This window comes from Castor canadensis, chromosome 9, assembly GCF_047511655.1.
Source record: "Castor canadensis chromosome 9, mCasCan1.hap1v2, whole genome shotgun sequence".
Taxonomy (NCBI): Eukaryota; Metazoa; Chordata; class Mammalia; order Rodentia; family Castoridae; genus Castor; species Castor canadensis.
The window spans coordinates 139,747,600-139,768,248 of record NC_133394.1 but is presented as its reverse complement, the minus strand read 5'-3'; the positions used below and the strand labels follow the sequence as shown (position 1 = coordinate 139,768,248).

General features: G+C 36.1%; 1 protein-coding gene and 1 non-coding gene across 3 annotated transcripts in view; one reads left to right on the top strand and one right to left on the bottom strand.

Moving 5' to 3' along the window:
* Nucleotides 1–20,649, top strand: part of Slit2 (slit guidance ligand 2) — a 328,161-nt gene that overhangs the window by 302,283 nt on the left and 5,229 nt on the right. For both annotated transcript variants that reach the window (XM_074042536.1, XM_074042535.1), the window contains 4 exons: nt 5,070–5,207; nt 5,300–5,540; nt 6,944–7,074; nt 17,298–17,452. In XM_074042536.1, coding sequence (XP_073898637.1) covers nt 5,070–5,207; nt 5,300–5,540; nt 6,944–7,074; nt 17,298–17,452 — 665 coding nt within the window. The remainder of the gene's footprint in view (nt 1–5,069; nt 5,208–5,299; nt 5,541–6,943; nt 7,075–17,297; nt 17,453–20,649) is intronic.
* Nucleotides 5,834–5,906, bottom strand: Trnat-agu (transfer RNA threonine (anticodon AGU)). The gene has a single exon. It is a non-coding gene; the product is annotated as a tRNA-Thr (tRNA).

The window sequence follows — 20,649 nt, the reverse complement described above, 5'->3', positions numbered from 1 at the left end:
GCCCTTCTGCCATTCAAGGATTTATCTGAATTAAATATTTATTCTTAAGGTTTCTTTGATAATATTATTTTGTTTCAATTTGCATTAAAATCAAAGTGTTTAGAAACAAGATACAGTTGCAGTACCTACTGGTACCATTCAGTGCCTTACTGAGAAAGAAAAGGATCAGTTTTATTCTTTCATTATGTTTTAGATCACAGCCCTGTGCAAAAACCAAAAGTCTCATTAAAATTTTTACTTTATACAAAATTCTGTTTTATATTTTTTTCAGCTGAACACTATAGTTAAATCATTTTAACTCCTGATGTCTTTGATCTGCCTATAATAAGCTTGGCATATCAAAAGCACATCACTAATATAACAAGCATCACCACTTTTAAATGTAAATCAGAATAAAGAGAAGCCACTGCACGCTCATTTTTATAGCAGCACTTTTCACAGTAGTCAAACTATAGAATCAGCCTATGTGCCCAACAACTGATAAATGGAAAAAGAAAAGGTGGTATATACACAGTGGAATATTATCCAGCAATAAAGAATGAAATTATATAGTTTGCAAGAAAATGGATGGAACTGGAGATCATGATGGTAAGCAAGATAAACCAAACTCAAAAACACAAATATTGAATATTTTCACTCATATGTGGAATCTAGACCTAAAAAAGAAATAATAGTAATATGGCATAATTGTAAAGGAGGGATTGTTTGGGAGTGAGAATGAACAGGAGGGGTAGGGGGAAAGGAGAGAGTAATAAGGAGTGAATAAGATTGAAGTACATTATATACAGATGTATAAAAATAACATAATGAAACCCACTATGAACTTAAAAAAGGAGGGGAGAGGAAAGATAGTGGTTAAGAAAGGGTAATAAAAGTGGTGTAAATTTGATCAAAATACAATTTATGCCTATACATAAATGCCACAATGAATCCCCTTTGTACAATGAATTTATGCTAATAATAATTAAAATAAATAAACAAAAAAGCAAACATCACCACTTCTCTGAGAAATTAGTAGGGTGAATTCCAGGACTGTTTATCTGCTAAACAAATTTCAGAGGACTTTGTTCATTATAATTGTAGGATAAATTATTAGTAAGACTTAATGGAAGCCATTAAAAAAATGAGTGTCTTCAAGAAGGCTAATTCTTAATTAAATATCTTCTATTACTAGCAATTAGATTGTACCCTCTTAAAAGTGCATTTTGCTTGAGTATGGATCAACTGATGTGGAAGCCTGCTGTTTTCAGCAGGCATTTTATGGCTGTATGTAGTTTAAGCTGAAAACAAGTTAAGTCAGAATGTGTGCTATTATCCAATCTTATAAATAACTGCACATTGGTGCAAGCATACTTGCCGAAAGAAAATGGACTTAAAACCCAAACAAGATGAATCTGTTAAATAAACTCTCTACTGAAAAATATCGTTTAGACAAGTTGTACTGTTACTTCAACTTCACTTTCTTATTACTGAACTAACAGAGCTGGTTCTACTTCTCTTGCTTTATAATATGCCTCATAAATCTCCTGAATTGCTTTTAGATATTTTTAGACCATGATATGCCATAAGCAGTATTTTCAAGCATGCATCTTACTTAGTTGGCTTTTTGGCTTTTAAACGGTATATTTTATATTCTTTGCTTTCTTCTTGTCTTGTGAAATAGTGAAGATGAAGGAATCTAATAGGTTTCATTGATAATACAAACTGGAAAGAATGCTCATTTAAATTTTTTCACTGTTTTGAAACTTGATCTGAGGAAGAAAAAAGAGATAAACTGCTTGTTGTGGTATAATCCTAATTTCTAATGATCTTGAAAAATAGTTTGGGAGAGAAAAGAATATGAAATATCTCTTAGCCACTGTGGTGGATGTAAGGTTGTCTTATCTTGTACTTTGATTTCACTTCTCAGATAAATAATTCAGAGTGTTTCAAAGCATTTCTCCTTTCTTTTAATGCTCGGCACTTCAGTGGCTCTGCTCACGTTAACATTGATGGAAGTTCTCTTCTAGGGCCCTGTCCATCTATTTGAGACTGTGTACAACCACTTAGGGTCCATTTAACTTCAGACTTGCTGTTTACTTTGCTTTATTATGATTTAGCATTAAAACCAACTGGCTGCAGAGCAAGCATGCTTCTGCAGTGACCTCATTTTATTCCTTAATTCATGCAGGCAAAACTGAAAGTCTGTTTGCTCCTCTTAAAAGATATAAAATCCCATTTGTTTTAATTTAATCAGCTCGCCAATAACGATTAGATCCTAATTTTGAAGTTTTAGACACCTTTCAGCAATGCCATATTGGTTTTGGTCTTTTTAATTATTGTTACTCACTTACATACTAATATTTTTGAAATAGAACAGTGGATGATTATCACAGAATAAACCCTAGAACATTGATAAAATTATAAAGACTTACATAGAGAATTATTTTAAAATGTCAACCATTGGTGATCATGCATTATATATAAATGTTGCACCAATAACTTTATACATAGTGCTTCTTTTAACCTACCTGTGAGGTAGAAATTATTATATATATATTACAGGTGAGGAAGGGAATGCTTAAAGAGATTGACATGACTTAGTCAAGATTACACTTAATGCTAAGTGGAATAAATGAAACACAGAAAGACAAATACTGCATGATTTCACTTAAATGTGGAATTTTGACAGCCTAACTCCTAGAAATGGAGAACAGAAAAATTGATAGCAGGGTTTAGGGTAAAGAAAATGGAGAGATGTTACCCATAGAGTGAGAAATGTCAGTGGTAGGATGAGTGGGTTCGTTCTGAAGATCTAATGCAGGACGTGGTGACTGTCGTTGATAAAGCCATATTGTATACTTGAAATTTGCTAACAGAATAGATCTTAAGTATTTTCATCATAAAAAGTAAGAAAGGTTACTATGTGAGATGTTGGATATTTAAATTTAATTACTCTGAGTGTGGCAATCATGTTACAATATTTGCATATGTCAGGACATCACACTGCACATCTTAAAAATATACAATTTCTACTTGTCAAATATCATTCAGTAAAGCTGGAAAAAATGATTTCTTAAAGAAAAAAAAATGGCCCACTTAAGATGAAGCCAGGACACATAAGCAATTCTATATAATTGCAAACCCCAAATTCTATAGTGCTATACCATAGTTTCTTGGATTCTTTACACTTCTATGTAAGCAAATCCTTTCTTAAATTCACACCAGAAATTCACAGAAGCCTAACGTGTAATACTAATAATCACAACAGCAGAGTGTTATAGTAGAGGACCTAGAGAGGCCCCATAAGCCCATAAGCCCTCCCTCTTATCTCTGTCCATACTTGTAGGAGTTTCACAGTCCCCTCTAGGTTTCCAACAAATACAATAGTACCTCCTTATCCATGGGAGATATGTTCCTAGAAATCAATGGATGCTTGAAACACTGGATATTACTGAGCAATATATTTACTATTTTTTCTTTACATATACATCTATGATAAATTGTAATCTACAAATTAGGCACAGTGGGTGATGGACAATAATGACTAATAATGAAATAGAACAATATAACAATATGCTGTAATAAAATTATGTGGATGTGTTTTCTTGCTCTTGAGAAATCTTATTGTACTCTACTCACCTTTCTTGTGGTGACATGAGATGATGCAATGCTTACATGATGTGATGAAATGAAGTCAGGCAAAAGTCCAGAATTGTGATGTGGTGCTAGACTCCACATAAGAATTGCTGGAACACAAGGACTGCAATACTGTAAAAGAGGATCTTATCACTGAGATGATTACTATTACTATCACTGAGATCGTTACTATTGGACAGGTAGCACATATAGCTTGGGTACATTAGACAAAGGGATTATTCGTGTTTAGGGTAAGGCAGATTAGACAGGGCAAGATTTCATTACACTACTCAGAATGCTGCACAATTTTAAGCTTATGAATTATTTATGGATTTTCTCATTTAATATTTTTGACCATGGGTAACTGAAGCTGTGGGTAAAGGGTGACTATAATACTGCTTTTCCTCAGGCAATTATAAAGTCCTGGGTCCTTGATGTCCTAGTTAGAGATTCCAATGGTCAGCACTAGAGAAGTACAGGTTTTAAAGGGAGCTGTGAGCAATCGATTATCTGGTGGCATATGACAATGACTAGAAATCCAGGCTCTTTGGTCAATTGCTTGGTTCTACTCCTGGCTGAGAGACTTAAAAGTTGCATGCCCTTGGGCTAGGTACTTCACTTCTTTGTCCCTTAGATTCCTCACCTGTACTCTGAGTGTAATGGTGTCATCAATGTCTTAGGGCTATGGAGTGGATTCAGTGAATCGGCAGGATGCCTAAAACAGGGCCTGGCACAGAGGAAGTACTCAACAATGTCAGCTGCTTTGTGACCCCGTTCTTTATCATCAGTGCAGTAGAGACCTCTTCTGTCCCTACATCACCAGAGTGAACAGGCTGAAAATCTGTCCATGAAACTAGCCCCAGGAATTTCATATCAGAACCCCTATCCCAAGCTTTTAATTCAGCCCCATTCTGTCACAATGATCATCCAGACTCATTGAGAATTTAAAATATTTAATGTTAAAAGATTTACTTTTCTTAAAATTACATTTTGCTCCAGAGCATCTAATATTTATGGGAAAATAAAATTGTTACTCATTTTTAAAAAGATGCTTAACATTCTTAGTAAATTTCACAACATAGAATTTTTATCATCCCAGTGATCTAATTAATTAGAGCTGAAAATAAAGGAGACTGCAGGAAGTGAGGAGAGAGGATAGGAGAGAAGGAAGGAGAAAGGGAAAGGAAAGGAAAGCCTGATGTAATTATTACATTTTACTGTGAAGGGTCACCATCATCTAAGAGATAAAGTCACCTCCTGTCTGATATGTCACAGTAAGAAACCATGCCATATTTTCCAGCTAGGGCTGTTTTCTGGATAATCATTAATTTGGAGATGACACTGTCACAAACAAGTTTTTTAAAGTTGATGCCATCCTTTCTAGTGAAATGAAATGGCTTTATAGATTGTTACCCACTTGTAGTTGAAACTTTATCTGCTTATTCAAACAGGTGTGACTGTACACCGGGATACATTGGGGAGCACTGTGACATCGACTTTGATGACTGCCAAGATAACAAGTGTAAAAATGGTGCCCACTGCACTGATGCAGTGAACGGCTACACGTGCATCTGTCCCGAAGGTTATAGGTAAAAGAAGTACACATTTATGTTAGAGTTGGGTATTATAAGACTCATTCATATAAGCACTTAACTTATTTTTTTTCTCTTTACTTATTTAGTGGCTTGTTCTGTGAGTTTTCTCCACCCATGGTCCTCCCTCGTACTAGCCCCTGCGATAATTTTGACTGTCAGAATGGAGCTCAGTGCATCATCAGGATAAATGAGCCAATCTGTCAGTGTTTGCCTGGGTACCAGGGAGAGAAGTGTGAAAAATTGGTCAGTGTGAATTTTGTAAACAAAGAATCTTATCTTCAAATTCCATCAGCCAAGGTTCGGCCTCAGACAAACATCACACTTCAGGTGAGAGGTCCTCCTCTGGCAAGAGCTGATCTGAGCATAAGCCAAATTTAGCCTCAAGGAATGACATTTCTGGTAACAAATGAGTGACCATGTTCCTTAAATAGACAGTTAAAAGGACCCATGACACCATAACAAAAAATGTTCCCTGTGTGAAAGCTGTGTGAAAAGCTTCAGTATTTTGGAGCTGGTATTTTTATTCACTGTATAATCCTAAGTGGGGTGAAGGGATGACAATTATTATCTCTTTATTTTATGCTCAAGTTAAAGGTGTTTTATTCATATTTTAATTTTTTTGGAAGTACTGGGGTTTGAACTCAGGCCCTCATGCTTACTAGGCAGATGTTCTACCACTTGAACTATGCCTCCAGCCCCATTTATTTTTATAGCTCTGTGGTTCAGCCTCTGTATAGGTGGCAGAGTGGAGGGGGGGAGAGGGGAATATTTTTTGTAGGAAGCCTGCAGCTGAGAAAGACACAGGTGAGACTGAACACCTTGACTCAGCCAAGACCTGTTAAACTCTTTCACCCAGAGCTATCAAGAATCAACAAGAAATTAATGAATTTAAGTCTTTCTATCAAGACAATCCTTACCTCTAATGAAGTCATTCAAGCACCTGTGGAAAATGTCATACTAGATTAGGGGCAATAAATGTTGAATACAGGATGGGGTCAATTGGGGCTACATGTTTGTTTTATCTGGTGAGCACAATCTTTTAATATATTTTGAATTCAAATGATCTTAGCCAGTTCCCTATAAATTCCACATCTTCTTGCTTCTTTTACTCTGACTCTTCAGTGAGGGCTGAGGCTTCTTTTGAGGTAAAAAGTGGGACCCTGAAAAACAGACAGGCTTGGTTTAAAAATCTCTCCCTACCTTCCACTTGCTATTATGTGCCACACTGTTAAAATAGTTAAAAGTACACTGTGGTGTTGGTACTTAAGTCCTAACTTTCACTTTTAAAACCTTCTAAAGAAAAAAGGCATGATAAAACAGATATTTCCCCATGCAAGTGCATTACTGTAAAGAATTTTAATATGGAATATGGAAATACATTTTACTCAGTACAGCCAGATTTAGTACATACCAAGAATAAGGTTCATAATAGGAACAAAAGAACATATAGTGAAAATCTCCAACACAGTTCTGTGCACATGCAACATGTTTACTTAAGTATTTGCTTAAGTATTTTTTTCAATTTCCTTATGAATATATTTACAACAGAGTAATTTATGAACAAGTCACCTTTCAAACAGTAACTTCAGCATGCATTATTTCCTATAGCTGTCAGAAAAATGTAAACCATAGTAATTGCTCTCCACTTTGCTTAGTGTCTGTCTGCTTCTTTCAATGAATTACATTCGGTTGCTGTTCTTACTAGTTACACAAAGGCTGCTTTCTTTTAGATTGCCACAGATGAAGACAGTGGCATACTCCTTTATAAGGGTGACAAAGACCATATCGCCGTGGAACTCTACCGAGGGCGAGTTCGAGCCAGCTATGATACCGGCTCTCACCCAGCTTCTGCCATTTACAGGTGATGATCTCTCAGTTACTGGTAAAGGTGAAAAAATTGTTTAATGAAGAATTGCTTCTCCTCTATAATTTTATAATGGGGAGGGAGGCAATAATTTGGCTATATCATGTATGTGTTCATTTTGTGCTGCTATAACAGAATACCCGAGACTTAGACAATTTATAATGAACAGAGATTTATTATTTATAGCTCTAGACACTGGTAAAATCCAAGGTCAAGAGGCCTGTATCTGGCAAGGGCCTTCTAGCGGTGTCTTCCCATGGCAGAAGGCAGAAGGGCAGAAGAACACACACAAGACATGGGGTAGGGGCACCACTCCCATGATAACTAACACACTCCCTTCCCTATAGCATCAATCCATTTGTGAAAGGGCAGAGCCCTCATGAATTAATCACCTAATATAAATCCCACCCTTCAACACTGTTGCACTGGAGGTTTCCAACACATGAACTTTCCAATATTCAAGTTGTGACATCAGGCTCTTTGATACCCTTAGTATCAGCAACAATTCTCAATTGTCCCACAGATATATTTAATTTCTTCACATGTAGAAATAACTGTAGAAATCCCTTTATAGAAAGTATGACAAATTCATGCATTGCTTGTCCAGACAGAATACTTAAGTGAATTTAGCAAGTCAAGTGAAAGAAGAGAATAGTCTATTTCCCTTTTACTCTGTAACACATATAACTTTTAAAGTAAGTATTTCCTTGATGTTGACGATATAAAAGTAGTAGTTGTAACTGAAGGGAACTAAGGCCCAATCTTTGTCAAATTAAGACTACAGATACTCAGGTCCCCTGGATGCTGACCTAAGAAAACACGAGCCCAGGTTTTGACAGACTCATGCTTTTTTTTTTTTTCAGGAAAAGCAGAAATCTCTTGGGTTTTTTAATATTAAAGTTTTCATTCCCTGAAACATTGATGCACATTTTTAATACCATACTTGTGAACAAAATACATCTGTAGGCCAAACATACTTGGTCACAAGCAATTGCACATTGTGACATAAAGCGGAGCTTGTGAACTCTGTCTTATTGGTGTTATTCTTGTATAAGTAAGAATCCAATAAGCCCTCATGTCTTATTGGATCCTTCATGAATAGTTCTGGGAAAGTACATGCCCATTGCTGTCTTGAGTGGAATTCTCGAAGTCCTTTTGGTAATGAACAAACAAACCCACTTGAGATTATTTAAAGCATAGAAGTAGAGACATAGCTATTGATTTTCAAGTGGAATACAATGACTGTTTCACATTTTAGATACTACTCAGCCTTTATAGCCTCCATGTGTTTCAGTCCATAAAAATATTTCATAAATTTGTGGTTTATTTTTATCCTTGATGATAATGAAACAGTATAGAACTCCCAGGATCCATAGTGAATGTCCTTGGGCTGACTTATTTAAGCTAACATTCACATAAAATAGACCCCAAGTACTCTCTAGATAAATTGTAGGGACCTGAATGATTATATGCAAATGAGAACCTACTGTGAAGAGCATTTTTTAACTTTATGTTCATAGATTTTTTTGCCTGACAAGCAATACAATATACCCCGTGACGTTTATAAAAAGAATATTATGTTGCATATCTTCATTCAAAGCAAAAAGTTTGTGTTTCTTCTGAAAAAAAATTATATTAAAGACATGGAGTGTGGAGCCTTGGCAAACATAGCTTTAATTTAATTCTTGCCTTTAAAATTATGACACACTATTTAGGAAAAGATATTACATTACTTTTTGTAAAAAAAAAAAAAAAGGGGGGGTGCAACACCTAGAATTCAGATAGGTAGAGACCTATAATTTGTATTAATTACACATATTGAGAAAATGATGTGGTAAAGGAAGAAAGGGAAGAAGGAAGGAAGGAAGATCTATGTGTGATATTGAAAGATTTCCAAGATACATTGCTCAATTAAAAAGAAAAATTGAGGAAGGCCAAATAGTGTCAGAGGAAGGTAATAAAATAGATGTCTTTGTATTTACATGTATTTGCATAAAGAAAAACAGGCAAGAGACAGAGGAGAATAGAAGCAAGGGTTCTGCAGGAATACCACTGTGCATCATTTTGACTTTTGAGCCATTTGAATGTCCCTAGCACTCAAAACTGAGGTAGTAGAAGTAAGCCAATGCTCTAAGGACAGTCTGCCTTGATTTCAGTCCCTGCTCTGCCACCCATGAGCAGTGTGTCTTTAGCAAACTGCCTCAGCTATCTTGGCCTCATGTGGAAGTTGGGTACCATAAATAATAGTACCATGTTTATGGGATTATGGTAAGGATGTTACTATTTTACATATGTAAAATATTCAGACAGTGAATTGAAATAGCAAATAATTATAGCTACGGTTATCATAGATTCAGAATGTCCAAAACTGAGTTCCTTTTATTTGCTTCATGCAAAACTAGGTGCCATCACATTCTTTATTCACTGAAAGGCATTGCTAGGTTGTTGGGTGTCACAGGTGTAGTGGATTTACTCTTAATCCTTTTCTTCCCTTCACCTTCAATTTGCAATTTGTCTTGAGTCTTAGTTCTGCTCAGGGTAATTTTCTGGCTGCTCTCCAAATGTCAGAAAATGGTGCAGTCTCTGTTTCTACTTAGACTCTTACAAGAAATATCTTATTAGTATTTGAAATATGTAACATGACATGTAATATGTGAGTGCTATTTCTCTCTCATTATGGTAAAATCCGTCAAGAACATGGTTGAAATCAGCTTTCCCATCTTACTTGGTACATTTTTTGTTTGGTTGAATTAAAACTTCCTATCCTGATTTTTCCACTGCACATGACACGATTAGAAGTAACACCACACTGACTTTTAAGGGGTATTTTGCATTTCTTATTTCAGAGAACTGGTCTATTTAAGTTCAGTTTCATTGCCATGATTTTTTATGTTATATAAAATTTATTTTGGTGAAACATTGCTTTCTGAATTATGCATAATTGATTGTGCTGTTGGAACACTGCATATGGAAACAATTTTGTACCTCAAGTGAATTTTATCAATTTCCTGATTGATTTCAACACTGGGAAAAATGGATTTTATTTTAATAAAATTAAATTTCATAAAATTACAGAAATGTAGTCATATATTATTATTTTAATAGGTTTTTTTTTAGTTTGAAATTTTTCACTTCAGATATCAATTATTTTTTCAAAAAAGTCAGTATGAGGACCATTATTTCATGGAACTGTGTGTAGTCTGATAATTTTCTGGTCTTCAAAGTGACTTTCTTTTAATCTAGATGAAGAGAAACTTTTAAAAAAAATTAATGAAAAATATATGCTTTTTCTTTAGATTCCACTTAGGTAGTTTCCTTGGAAACATAATCAATTACTATTTAAAATTAGCATAGTAGTTAACACAAGTTTAAGCAAAGACAAGATGCAGTATTTATTCCTTTATCAGCACATTTTCTTCTTTCATTTTTTATATCCTGACAGAAGGGCATTGGCTCCTGGCACCAAGCATGCAGATAGTTGGTGGAGCAGTTTTGCAGGGCCCCACCACACCTTTCTGATTCAGCAGCACCCCAGTGGGCCTGAAAATTTGCATTTACAAGTTCCCAGGCCCCAGGAGATGTTGTGTTCCAGGGAGGACACTTTGAAAACAACTCATGTGAAAGGAACCATTTGAGGTGTGCTTTGAGAACAGGTGATGTGCACCTCTTCCCCTGTCAGAGTCCCATGACATCATGGTTGGGTGCTGACTGGAAATCAGACATGTCAAGAGTACTTCCACTGCAGCAGTCAGCAAATACTATAAATCTAGGTGCTCTCTCTCTCTCTCTCTCTCTCTCTCATCTTTTTTTCCCCAGAGAGCCAGTTATGAAACATTTTCCAATAACCCACTATCTAAAGGGCTCTAATTAGCAACAACAGAGATGAAACGAGCTGCCTAACAAATGAGTGAATGTAGGCTGTGACATATGCACATAATTTTTACTGCACTTAGAGAGCAGCATAGAGACTCAGTAATAGTGCCATGAATAGAGGAGGAAAAGAGGAAGGAAGGAAGGAAGGAAGGAAGGGAGGGAGGAAAAGAGGAAGGAAGGATGGATGGATATCAGCCTACACTTAAAGCTAATTTCAGCACTAGGTCTTCAGATAGAGATGGAGTAACACATTTTTATTCTCAAACAGGGTGATAATTTGCTGCCTTTCAAAGCAACTTTCTTTTAATGTAGGTAAGACAGAACTATTTTTTATAAAAAGTTTTAAGAGAAAATATATACTTCTTTCATGGGATTCGAATTAATATCATCTTCTAGATCAGATAGGTTCATTTGAAATACAGTTAAGCACTGTTTAAAAATTAGGAGAGTAAGCCAGGCGCCCGTGGCTCATGCCTGTAATCCTAGCTACTCAGGAGACGGAGATCAGGAGGATAGTGGTTCAAAGCCAGCCCAGGCAAATAGTTCTGTGAGACCCTATCTTGAAAAAATCCTCCACAAAAAAGGGCTCATAGAGTGACTCAAGGTATAAGCCCTGAGTTCAAGCCCCATACCACCAAAAAATTTTTTTAAATAGGGTATTAGTTCAACTGCCACGGTAGTATATAGGACTACACCATGCGTTAGTTTCCCTATTTAGAGGACCTGTGTGATTTCACGACACTTTTTGCTGCCAACTCTTAGGTTTGGTTGGCTACATAACACTTGGATTAACCAATTTATGTAGAAAAAAGAAGAGAAAACGAGAAACACCTCAACAGAGACAGTCTGCGTTCCTGTTCTGATTTTTAAGAAAACTTAGCCATTTTCATATGCTACAGGGAAAGCTCCACAAGTAGTGTTATAACCTTGGACAAGTTGCTTCTCTTCTTTGTGCTTCTGCTTCTCCATCTCAGCGATTGGAATCACTGTTTTCACAAGCAATCGTGAGCATTGCAATAAAAAAATGCAGATCTTGCACAATGCTGCACACAGAGTAAGCTCCCAATAATTGGTAATTCTGGTGGCTTGTGGGTTCTCTTCATGCTCAGATACCAATGAGTAAATATCCAGATGAGAGATTTACTGCCTCACGGGGACCTCACGGTATGTTCAGGGGTAAAGGTCCTTCTCTCTCTATTTTAGTGTATTTAATCACTGATTAAAATACATTACTAAATAAGCTATCTTCTAAACCTTTCTTCCGAAAAACTCTTAAGCATGCACCAGACATAAACAGCTCTAATCTCATTTGCCTTCCTACTCCTTTTGGCTTAAAAAGACAGGCAGAGATTCTTTATTACTATCACTACTTCACAAATGAAGTATTTTCAGCCCAGAGATACCAAAATGAGATGACCAGTTAGGTTTATCTGCTCCAATGCCTAGACTATTCATTTAGATTGTCACATAAGCAAAAATGAAATCTTATCTTTATTAAACTACTGAAATACTTTAATATTTATGGTTGATATAGAAATATAAAAATGTCATTGTTAATTTGTTCTGCATAAGTAGAGTGGAGAAAGAAAATTCAAAACATTATAGAGTTCCTCTTTTCTTTTAAGCTCCACATCTTAAAACTCTTTTTACAAAGCAAACCACAGACATAGTTGTAAAATTGCATGGTTTTCAAATATCCATTTACAGGCCAGAAACTCTAGAAAACAAAATCTAAGGTAATAGATGAGGGTAATAAACTTAAATTACATAACAATGGTAATAAATGAAATTTATGCTCCCAGTGGAAAGACTCAAACTTAAGTGATTCACTTGCTACTTTTTGTGAGTCATCAAATATATAGTCCCTCAGGGATGGTGAAAGACAGTTTATCAATACTTACCAAAAATCCCAAAGGATATTATATATTGCAAGTGAGCATGAAAGAGCTGACTGGGATGGACTGCAAAATCAATGACAGCTCAAGTCAGCCTTACCATGGCACAGCACAACATCCTGAATGTCCATTATTGTTTTCGTTTTAAAAAGATACATTAGGCAAAGTACTCTTGGGTATTCCCCAGTTGATCTCACATAAAGAAGACAGGGTGAAAAACCAATTTAGAAAATTCTTGACTGTGAAATATTCTTTCTAGTCCCCATGTATACAATACCATCTTAGAAACAAAACCATATTAATTTCACAGTATTTACCTATTAGACGTCCAAGATCATGTCTCACTTAATTCCAAGGATACTTAGATGGAATTAAGCATGGTGGTAATGCTATCATGTTCTGGAATTACCAGAGAATACATTTTAAATGTTTAGGGGGAGAAAACCCTTAATGTGAATCTCACTCAAAATTGGAAAAATCGTGTACATCTCAATTGCCAATCCACATATTTCATATGAATTTGTGTAACTTCCAAACTCTCATTATAAGACTATTACACATATTTCACAATTTAATGATTTCTAGTAAATGTCCCAAGTTGTGGCATCATCACATAAGTTTATTTGGTAACTATCCCTGAGATGTATTTAAGACCTGATAGGGGCTGTAGGCATGGCTTGAGTGGTAGAGAGCTTGCCTAGCAAGTGCAGGGCTCTAAGTTCAAACCCCAGTACTGTCAAAATAAATAAATAAATACCCGTTAGTGGTGAGAGCTCATGCCTTTTGTACAGTGCTAGCTATTCTTCAGATTTTTTTAATTGAAAAAACTGGTGCATGATAGTTAAGAGCACACACACTTGAGCTAGACAGCCTGTCTTCAAATCTGTTTCGCCACTGACTAGCTGTGTTACCTTGGGTACCCCAAGTGCCCTGTTCTTATCATGAGGCTCAAATGAAGGTAACACATGTAATGTTCCCAGAACAATACCTGACCCATAGAATGCACTATATAGATTTTCCTCTTCTTATTTTCATTTCTCTAATGAGGAAGGAAAGAGAACAATCACCTAAGTTCACACCAACCCAGGGTCATACACTTAATGACAAGTAGGACATACTTAGCAAGAATTATCTCACTTTTCTATCCTTAAAATTCTGTGACTGAGAATTCTAAATATTTTAATAAAATTGCATCATCCAGAAGTCCTATCCTAAATATGCTTAAAGCCTATTGATTATAACTAAACTCTAGTTAGTGTTACTATAAAAAAAGTTATTCCTAATGCAGCTCCCTTTTAAATATGTTTAATTGGCATATATTAATTAAGCATCTGCTATTTAGCAGGCACTCTTCTGGATACATTAAGGAATACAAAAATAAATAATATAAGTCCCCTCCTTTAAAGTAGTTTACAATTAGTGGATGTTAAAGACATGTACTCAAAAAAATGAAAGAAAGACAGGAATAAAGGAGAAGAGAAGTAAGTTGGTGATAGCATGAACCACCTCCTGCTTCCCAGCTGGAACACTGCATGAGTGTGCAGAAAACTTTAAAGGCCTTAAGGCATTGACTTGTACTGTACTGAGCACAATTATTAACAGTGACATGTCTGGGAGTGATTGTCTAAGATGAATAGGTGACCGGGACCTCATTCCACACTACATATGGGTCTTTTCCTTGTAATTGTAAAGGGATAAAAGGGGGCATCTATATTAATATTTATAGTCAAATTAAGGTTAATGCTATAGATTATAAGGATAATGATGTTTATAACGTATCATATAAAACCGTTTAGGAAGTTGTATATGACCACAAAACAAAGCAACTGGCTCATACTTTCTGTATGCAAATCTTTATTTCAATGATTCTACTTTGACTTTTAATAAATTATCTACCTCAAAGCAGTTATTACACTTCTGCCAGTCTTTAGCATTATCTTACAATTAACATCTCAAAATAATACCGAATTTAATTTATTTCTGAAGAATATTCTAGAATAGCATTGTATTATTTATTTATAAGTTGGTGGAGGAAGCAGTGTGGATGGTGATGCAAATATCTAACATTTAACTTGACTATGCTTATGTGACTTTAGAAAGGAGAAATATTTATTAGCATTTGCTAAAGAAAAAACTGAAGTTTACTAGTAATCAAATAGCATATCAAAGATCAAAAATTCATAAATGTAGGATTTGAACTCAAATCCAGATTTTTCTGACTTCAAAATCGCTATGCTTAACCAATAGCTGATATTACAACTAAGCATAACTCCTTAGAAAATAGTCATACTTATGATAAATAATGTTATGCTACTTTATTTTGACATTAATATTCTAGACTAACTGGGCATCAGTGGCTCACACTTGTACTCCTAGCAACTCAGGAGGCAGAGATCAGCAGGATTATGGTTTAAGCCAGCCCTGGAGAGTAGTTCACAAGACCTGATCTCGAAAAACCCTTCACAAAAATAGGGCTGGAGGAGTGGCTCAAGGTGAAGGACCTGAGTTCAAGCCCCAGTACCACACACAAAAAAAATATATTCTAGATTATTGTTTCCTCTGTCAATTTTATAATTAGTATAATTAAATATGTAGAATGCAAAAATATTGATAGATATTTCTGATATTTATTTTTTAAGTTGATATCTGAGACAGGCTTCCAAAGATCACTACACACTTGAACTTTTTTAATCACTTAAGCCAAGGGAACCTGAAATATTTTCATGTTTCTTCAGAATGTTTCATACTGTCCTCAAATCAAAACCTTTTTATTCTTGATCATCACATTCCAGTGGTGGAGAGCCATGCAGAAATGTTAATACATTTTTCTGCCATTTTCCAAGCTTGACCATTTTGCAAATTAACTGTCAATGCCCAAAATTTAAGCAATCGTCTTGTGAAAGCAGTATTAGGGATTCATATTTCAGAATAATCTCTCCACCACATACATCCATATGCCCATCTTTATCCCCTTTTTTTCAATAATTCCAGATATTACTATAGTATATTAGGTCTTAAACATTCACCATTTATTTTTTTGATCCCAAGACTGATGGAGTGGCTCAAGTGGTAGATTGCCTGCCTAGCAAGGGTAAAACCCTGAGTTCAAACCCCAGTACCACAAAAAAGTGCATATTTTATTATCCCATCTTCCCTTTTGCCACCTTTTGCCTGAGTAGTGAAATGTGAGTATACCCCTAAAACTACAGTGTGTGTTGGTTTCATATTTTCCTTTGGCCCTGTTTCATTGGGCCTGTTAATTTTTTTGCCTCCCGCAACACCAGTTAGGTTAATATAAAATGATACAGTACCTACCGATAAATTGCACTATTTCATCTTATTTTTCGGTCTTCATTTTCCACTTGCCCCCTTTCTTAATCTTTTTGTCTTATCCATTTTATGAATTTTATAAATCCTCTCAAGGTGTTTAGAGGACAACAGAAATAATTGATAGACCTGGCCCTTTAAAATTATAGAAAAGGACTGGAGAAACACTGTCATTATGACACTGTTGAGAAATTTTTAAACTATTATTCCAGCTGTCCACTGGGGAGACTTCTTCACAGTAATATCACTTTATGGACACCCTCTGAAAAATGTTCAGGAAGTAGAATATATTATCAATTAACATATTTCAAAAGTGCAAAGATCCTATTAAGCTGGTTATTCCATTCGTATGTATGGTTGACTCTCCTAGGTCCTAATACACAATGTCACAAGAGCAGAAACCAACAATCCCCCAGAATCTGCACAGTATTTGGCATGGGGAAGGGTCTTTGTCTTTTTAGTACTATATGGAGTAACAGACGGTATCTTAGTAAATAGAACATTGGTGCCATTTAAAAACAAAGGCATCCAACTACTGGAGATCAGGAGGAGTGTGCTTCACAGCCAGCCCAGGCAAAAAAATTAGAGATACTCTATCTCAACCACTAAGCTGTACAGAGTGTTATATAGCCATAATCCTAGGTATGCATATGGCATAGCTAGGATTATTGCTTGAGGCAGTCCTGGGAGAAACATGAGACACCATCTGAAAGTAAAGCAAAAAGTGTTGGGGTGGGAGTGCGATATGGCTCAAGTGGTAGAACACCTAACTAACAAGCCTAAGGCCCTGAATTCAAACCCTAGTATCACCAATAATAACAATAATAAATAAAAGCAAATGCGTACATTGTCCTTTGTAATTTCTCCATATTCAGAAAATGTGTCTGGATAAGAAATGTCTTCATTTCCGAGTTATCTCAGAGAGAGAACAAATTTGTTGTGCCCACTTCCTGAGAACTTGAAGTTGATTCTGTCTCCTTGAAAATAACCTTTAAAAAATTCAACTTCCTTAACATTAGCTCTGAGTGTCTTTTCCTAAACACTACTTACTGGTTTGTATTTGAAATACTTACTTTTTAATAAAAGGAAAATGGAAGGACCAGCTAAGTTGTTTTTCCATTGTAGTGTGGAGACGATCAATGATGGAAACTTCCACATTGTGGAGCTGCTCGCCCTGGATCAGAGTCTCTCCCTCTCTGTGGATGGAGGGAGCCCAAAAATCATCACCAACTTGTCAAAACAGTCCACTCTGAATTTTGACTCCCCACTCTATGTAGGAGGTAAGTTCTCTTTCCAAATTCAATGAGTCTCCCAACCTTGTGAGTCTTGCCATAGAGTAATTCTGAAGTTATGGATGCCTGGTGTCATGGTCATGACCAGTACTGATCAATCATAGATAGATGGACAGCAAGGATAGAATGGAAACAACTTGAGATGCTTGTTAATGAACAAGATGGATGGTTGGAAAGGCAGGTTAGGGCTAGAAAGGATAAATTAAAAACTCTGGGACTAGGAGCATGGCACAAGTGGTAGAATGCCTGCCAACTTGGCCTGAGGCCCTGAGTTCAAACCCCAGTACTGTAGAGAAAAGAAAACAAAACTTTTGGACTTTATTTTTAAGCAATAAGAAGAAAGATGAGTAATAGAAGAGAGAGAGAGATAAACAAATTTTGAAGAACCCCAGAGAAGATATGTAAAAATGGAGCTCTCACCCTTGACTCTGTCTGGAGGTGCAAAATATAAACAGAGACATAGAATTTTAAAATTTAGGCAAAGTAGCAATATGACAAATGATGTTGAATTGAGATGCACTGAATTAAGTTACACTGAATTGAGTTGATAAAATTAACTCATTTTACAAATAAATAAGCTCAAGCTTCTGGCATTATTTTGAATTGCCCTTTACTCCAGAGCACTTTTATTTTTAATCATTTCAGTAGTAGAATAATTGTAGCAGTAATCCCAGCTACCTGGAGGGCAGAGATTGGGCAAATTAAGACTCAAGCCATCCTGGGTAAAAATTAAGACACCTATCTCAGTAAATATGCTGGGAGTGGTGACTCACATCTGTAGTCTCAGCTGTGAAGGTGGCATAGATAAGAGGATCACAGTTCAAGGTTGGACCTGTACAAAAAGCAAGACCCTATTTGAAAAATAATTAAAGTAAAAAGGACTGGGGGTATGGCTATCGGGGTAAATCACCTACCTAGTTAGTGTAAGGATCTGAGTTGAAACTCCAGTAACCACCAAAAAAAAACTTGCAAGAAAGTTAAAATGGGGGGGAGTGGAAGAAATAGGGTAAGAAACAGTAAAAGGGAAGAGGTGACTGTGATCCAAATACATTATATGTATGCATGAAAATATCACAACAAAACCCTTACTTTGTATAACAAGCATATGCTAGTACAAATAATTTTAAAAGGACAATAAACATCTCCTTTGCTGCCAGGGACATGGGGACTGCAGACTAATCTTTCAGTCACTGTGATGCACTGTGATTACAGTCTTGCATACTGACTCCAGTCAACAAGATGACTGGTCTGATCACTCCGTGGGAACAACAATGAGACCTACATAGTCTCTTAAATGACTTTCCACTCTTGCCTGTTCCCCAGCTAATAGGGTTGTCTTGAGATGGGTAAAGAAAGTTACAAATATAACTAATTTGAAAGACACTGTGTTTATTATGGGCATTTCAGTGTGCCCAACATAGTGCTTCTTTTACAGTTCCATGCTTCAGAGGCCTTAGGTAGTAAACACTGTTTTCTTTATATCAAAGTCCCTGGGGTCAGCTTCAAAGAATTTATAAAACTTGTCCAAGACATGAAGCTATTACATGGTAGACACCTCATCTAAGCCCAGGTTTGTCTGACTCCAAAGCCACCACATTGCCACTGATTTAACAAATAGCAGAAAGTGAGGTGAACGAAGTTATGTGGCCTTTAGTTGTTTATTTCTGGACTTGTCCTTCACTTGGATTTATTATGCTTGTATAATAAATTTCACTGAATGTTTAAAACCCCTATAGAATGTGCTATAATTTGCTCTAACATAGGTTCAGAATGTTTAGTTCAGAACATTTTTCAGAAAAGAAAAAAAAGTTTTTAAAGTCCAGAATGAAAAGTGCTAATCCTTCTGAGGATGGAGGGCCTGGAGAAATCCAGACAGGCCCTCTGTCTACCCAGGCCTGAAGGAATCTACCTTCATCCAACCTCACTGCCAGAAAACACGCTGAGCCCACTTCCTTCCAGCTCACATGTGGTCTCTATGGCAATTCAGATTTTTCAAATACGAGGAACCCATAAGACCACAGTGTTGACTGCCACATGGCAGAGGAACAAGAAGCTGAATCAGCAAAGGAAAGCAAAGTAAACAAGTCCAGCTTAAAAACAGGGCCACCTGACCCAAAGGAGGACAGCCCAAAAGTGATGCATCCTAACAGTCTTGTCCCTTGCAGAAGTATTTTCTGGCAAAACAGGTGGCTTAACCTCCCCAGGGTTATTTACCATTATAGTTTTTTTCTGTATAAACAGTTCAACCAGAATATTTATTATCTAATCAAAGAGAAAAAGTAGCACCCAGACTTAGAGAGATAGGCATATATTAAAAATCTTCTAGTGCCACCATCTTAAAGGACCTCAGTCTTAAAACTTGGCCCCTTTATTGTTATAGTAAAGTATGTAAAGCCTGTTAAGGTTAAAGCTATCTACTAAGTTATGTATTATTGATCAATGACTGATTGAATTCATGAACTAAAAGAAAAGTGTTTTTTAATAAGATTATGGATCACCAGTGAAGGTGGTGTGTGCTTAGAATCCCAGCATACAGGAAGCTGAGGCAGGAGGATTGCAAGTTCAAGTCCACATTGCAAGACCCTGTCTCAAAAAAGTAAAGAGAACCTACTTGTTTATCAATTTAAGAACTAGCTCTCTAGGCAAGCACATGAAAGCTTGACTCAGAATAGGTGTTGGCTGAGGGTATAGATCAGTGGTAGAATAGTGTGCTTAGTATGAAAGAGGCTTTGGGTTCAAACCCCAGCACCCCTCCAAAAAGTTAGAATAGTTCTTGATTTTTTTATAATATTGAAAGTCAAATACAGTGTTGGGTTGTGGCTCAAGTAGAGTGTCTAATGAGTAAGTGTGAGGCCCTGAGTTCAAACTCTAGTACCATCAAAAACAAAAAAAGGAAAAAGGAGCATTAAACATATGTATGATATATAACTATGTTTGTTTACAAATTATTATAATCAATGCTAGATCTTTTATAATTGTGAGTTTGGGAGCTGATTTAACTTCACAAGTCTATATTTAGTCTTGATGTACACATATGGGCATTGGACCTCCATCAAATGAACTTAAAATACAGTTTTGAAAGAAGTTCATTTGTAACCTCTGAAGAAAACAAAGTACCATATGTATGTGACATTAAAGCCCACATGTGTGTGATAGATGGATATGATTTAGAAAAACTTACCCTA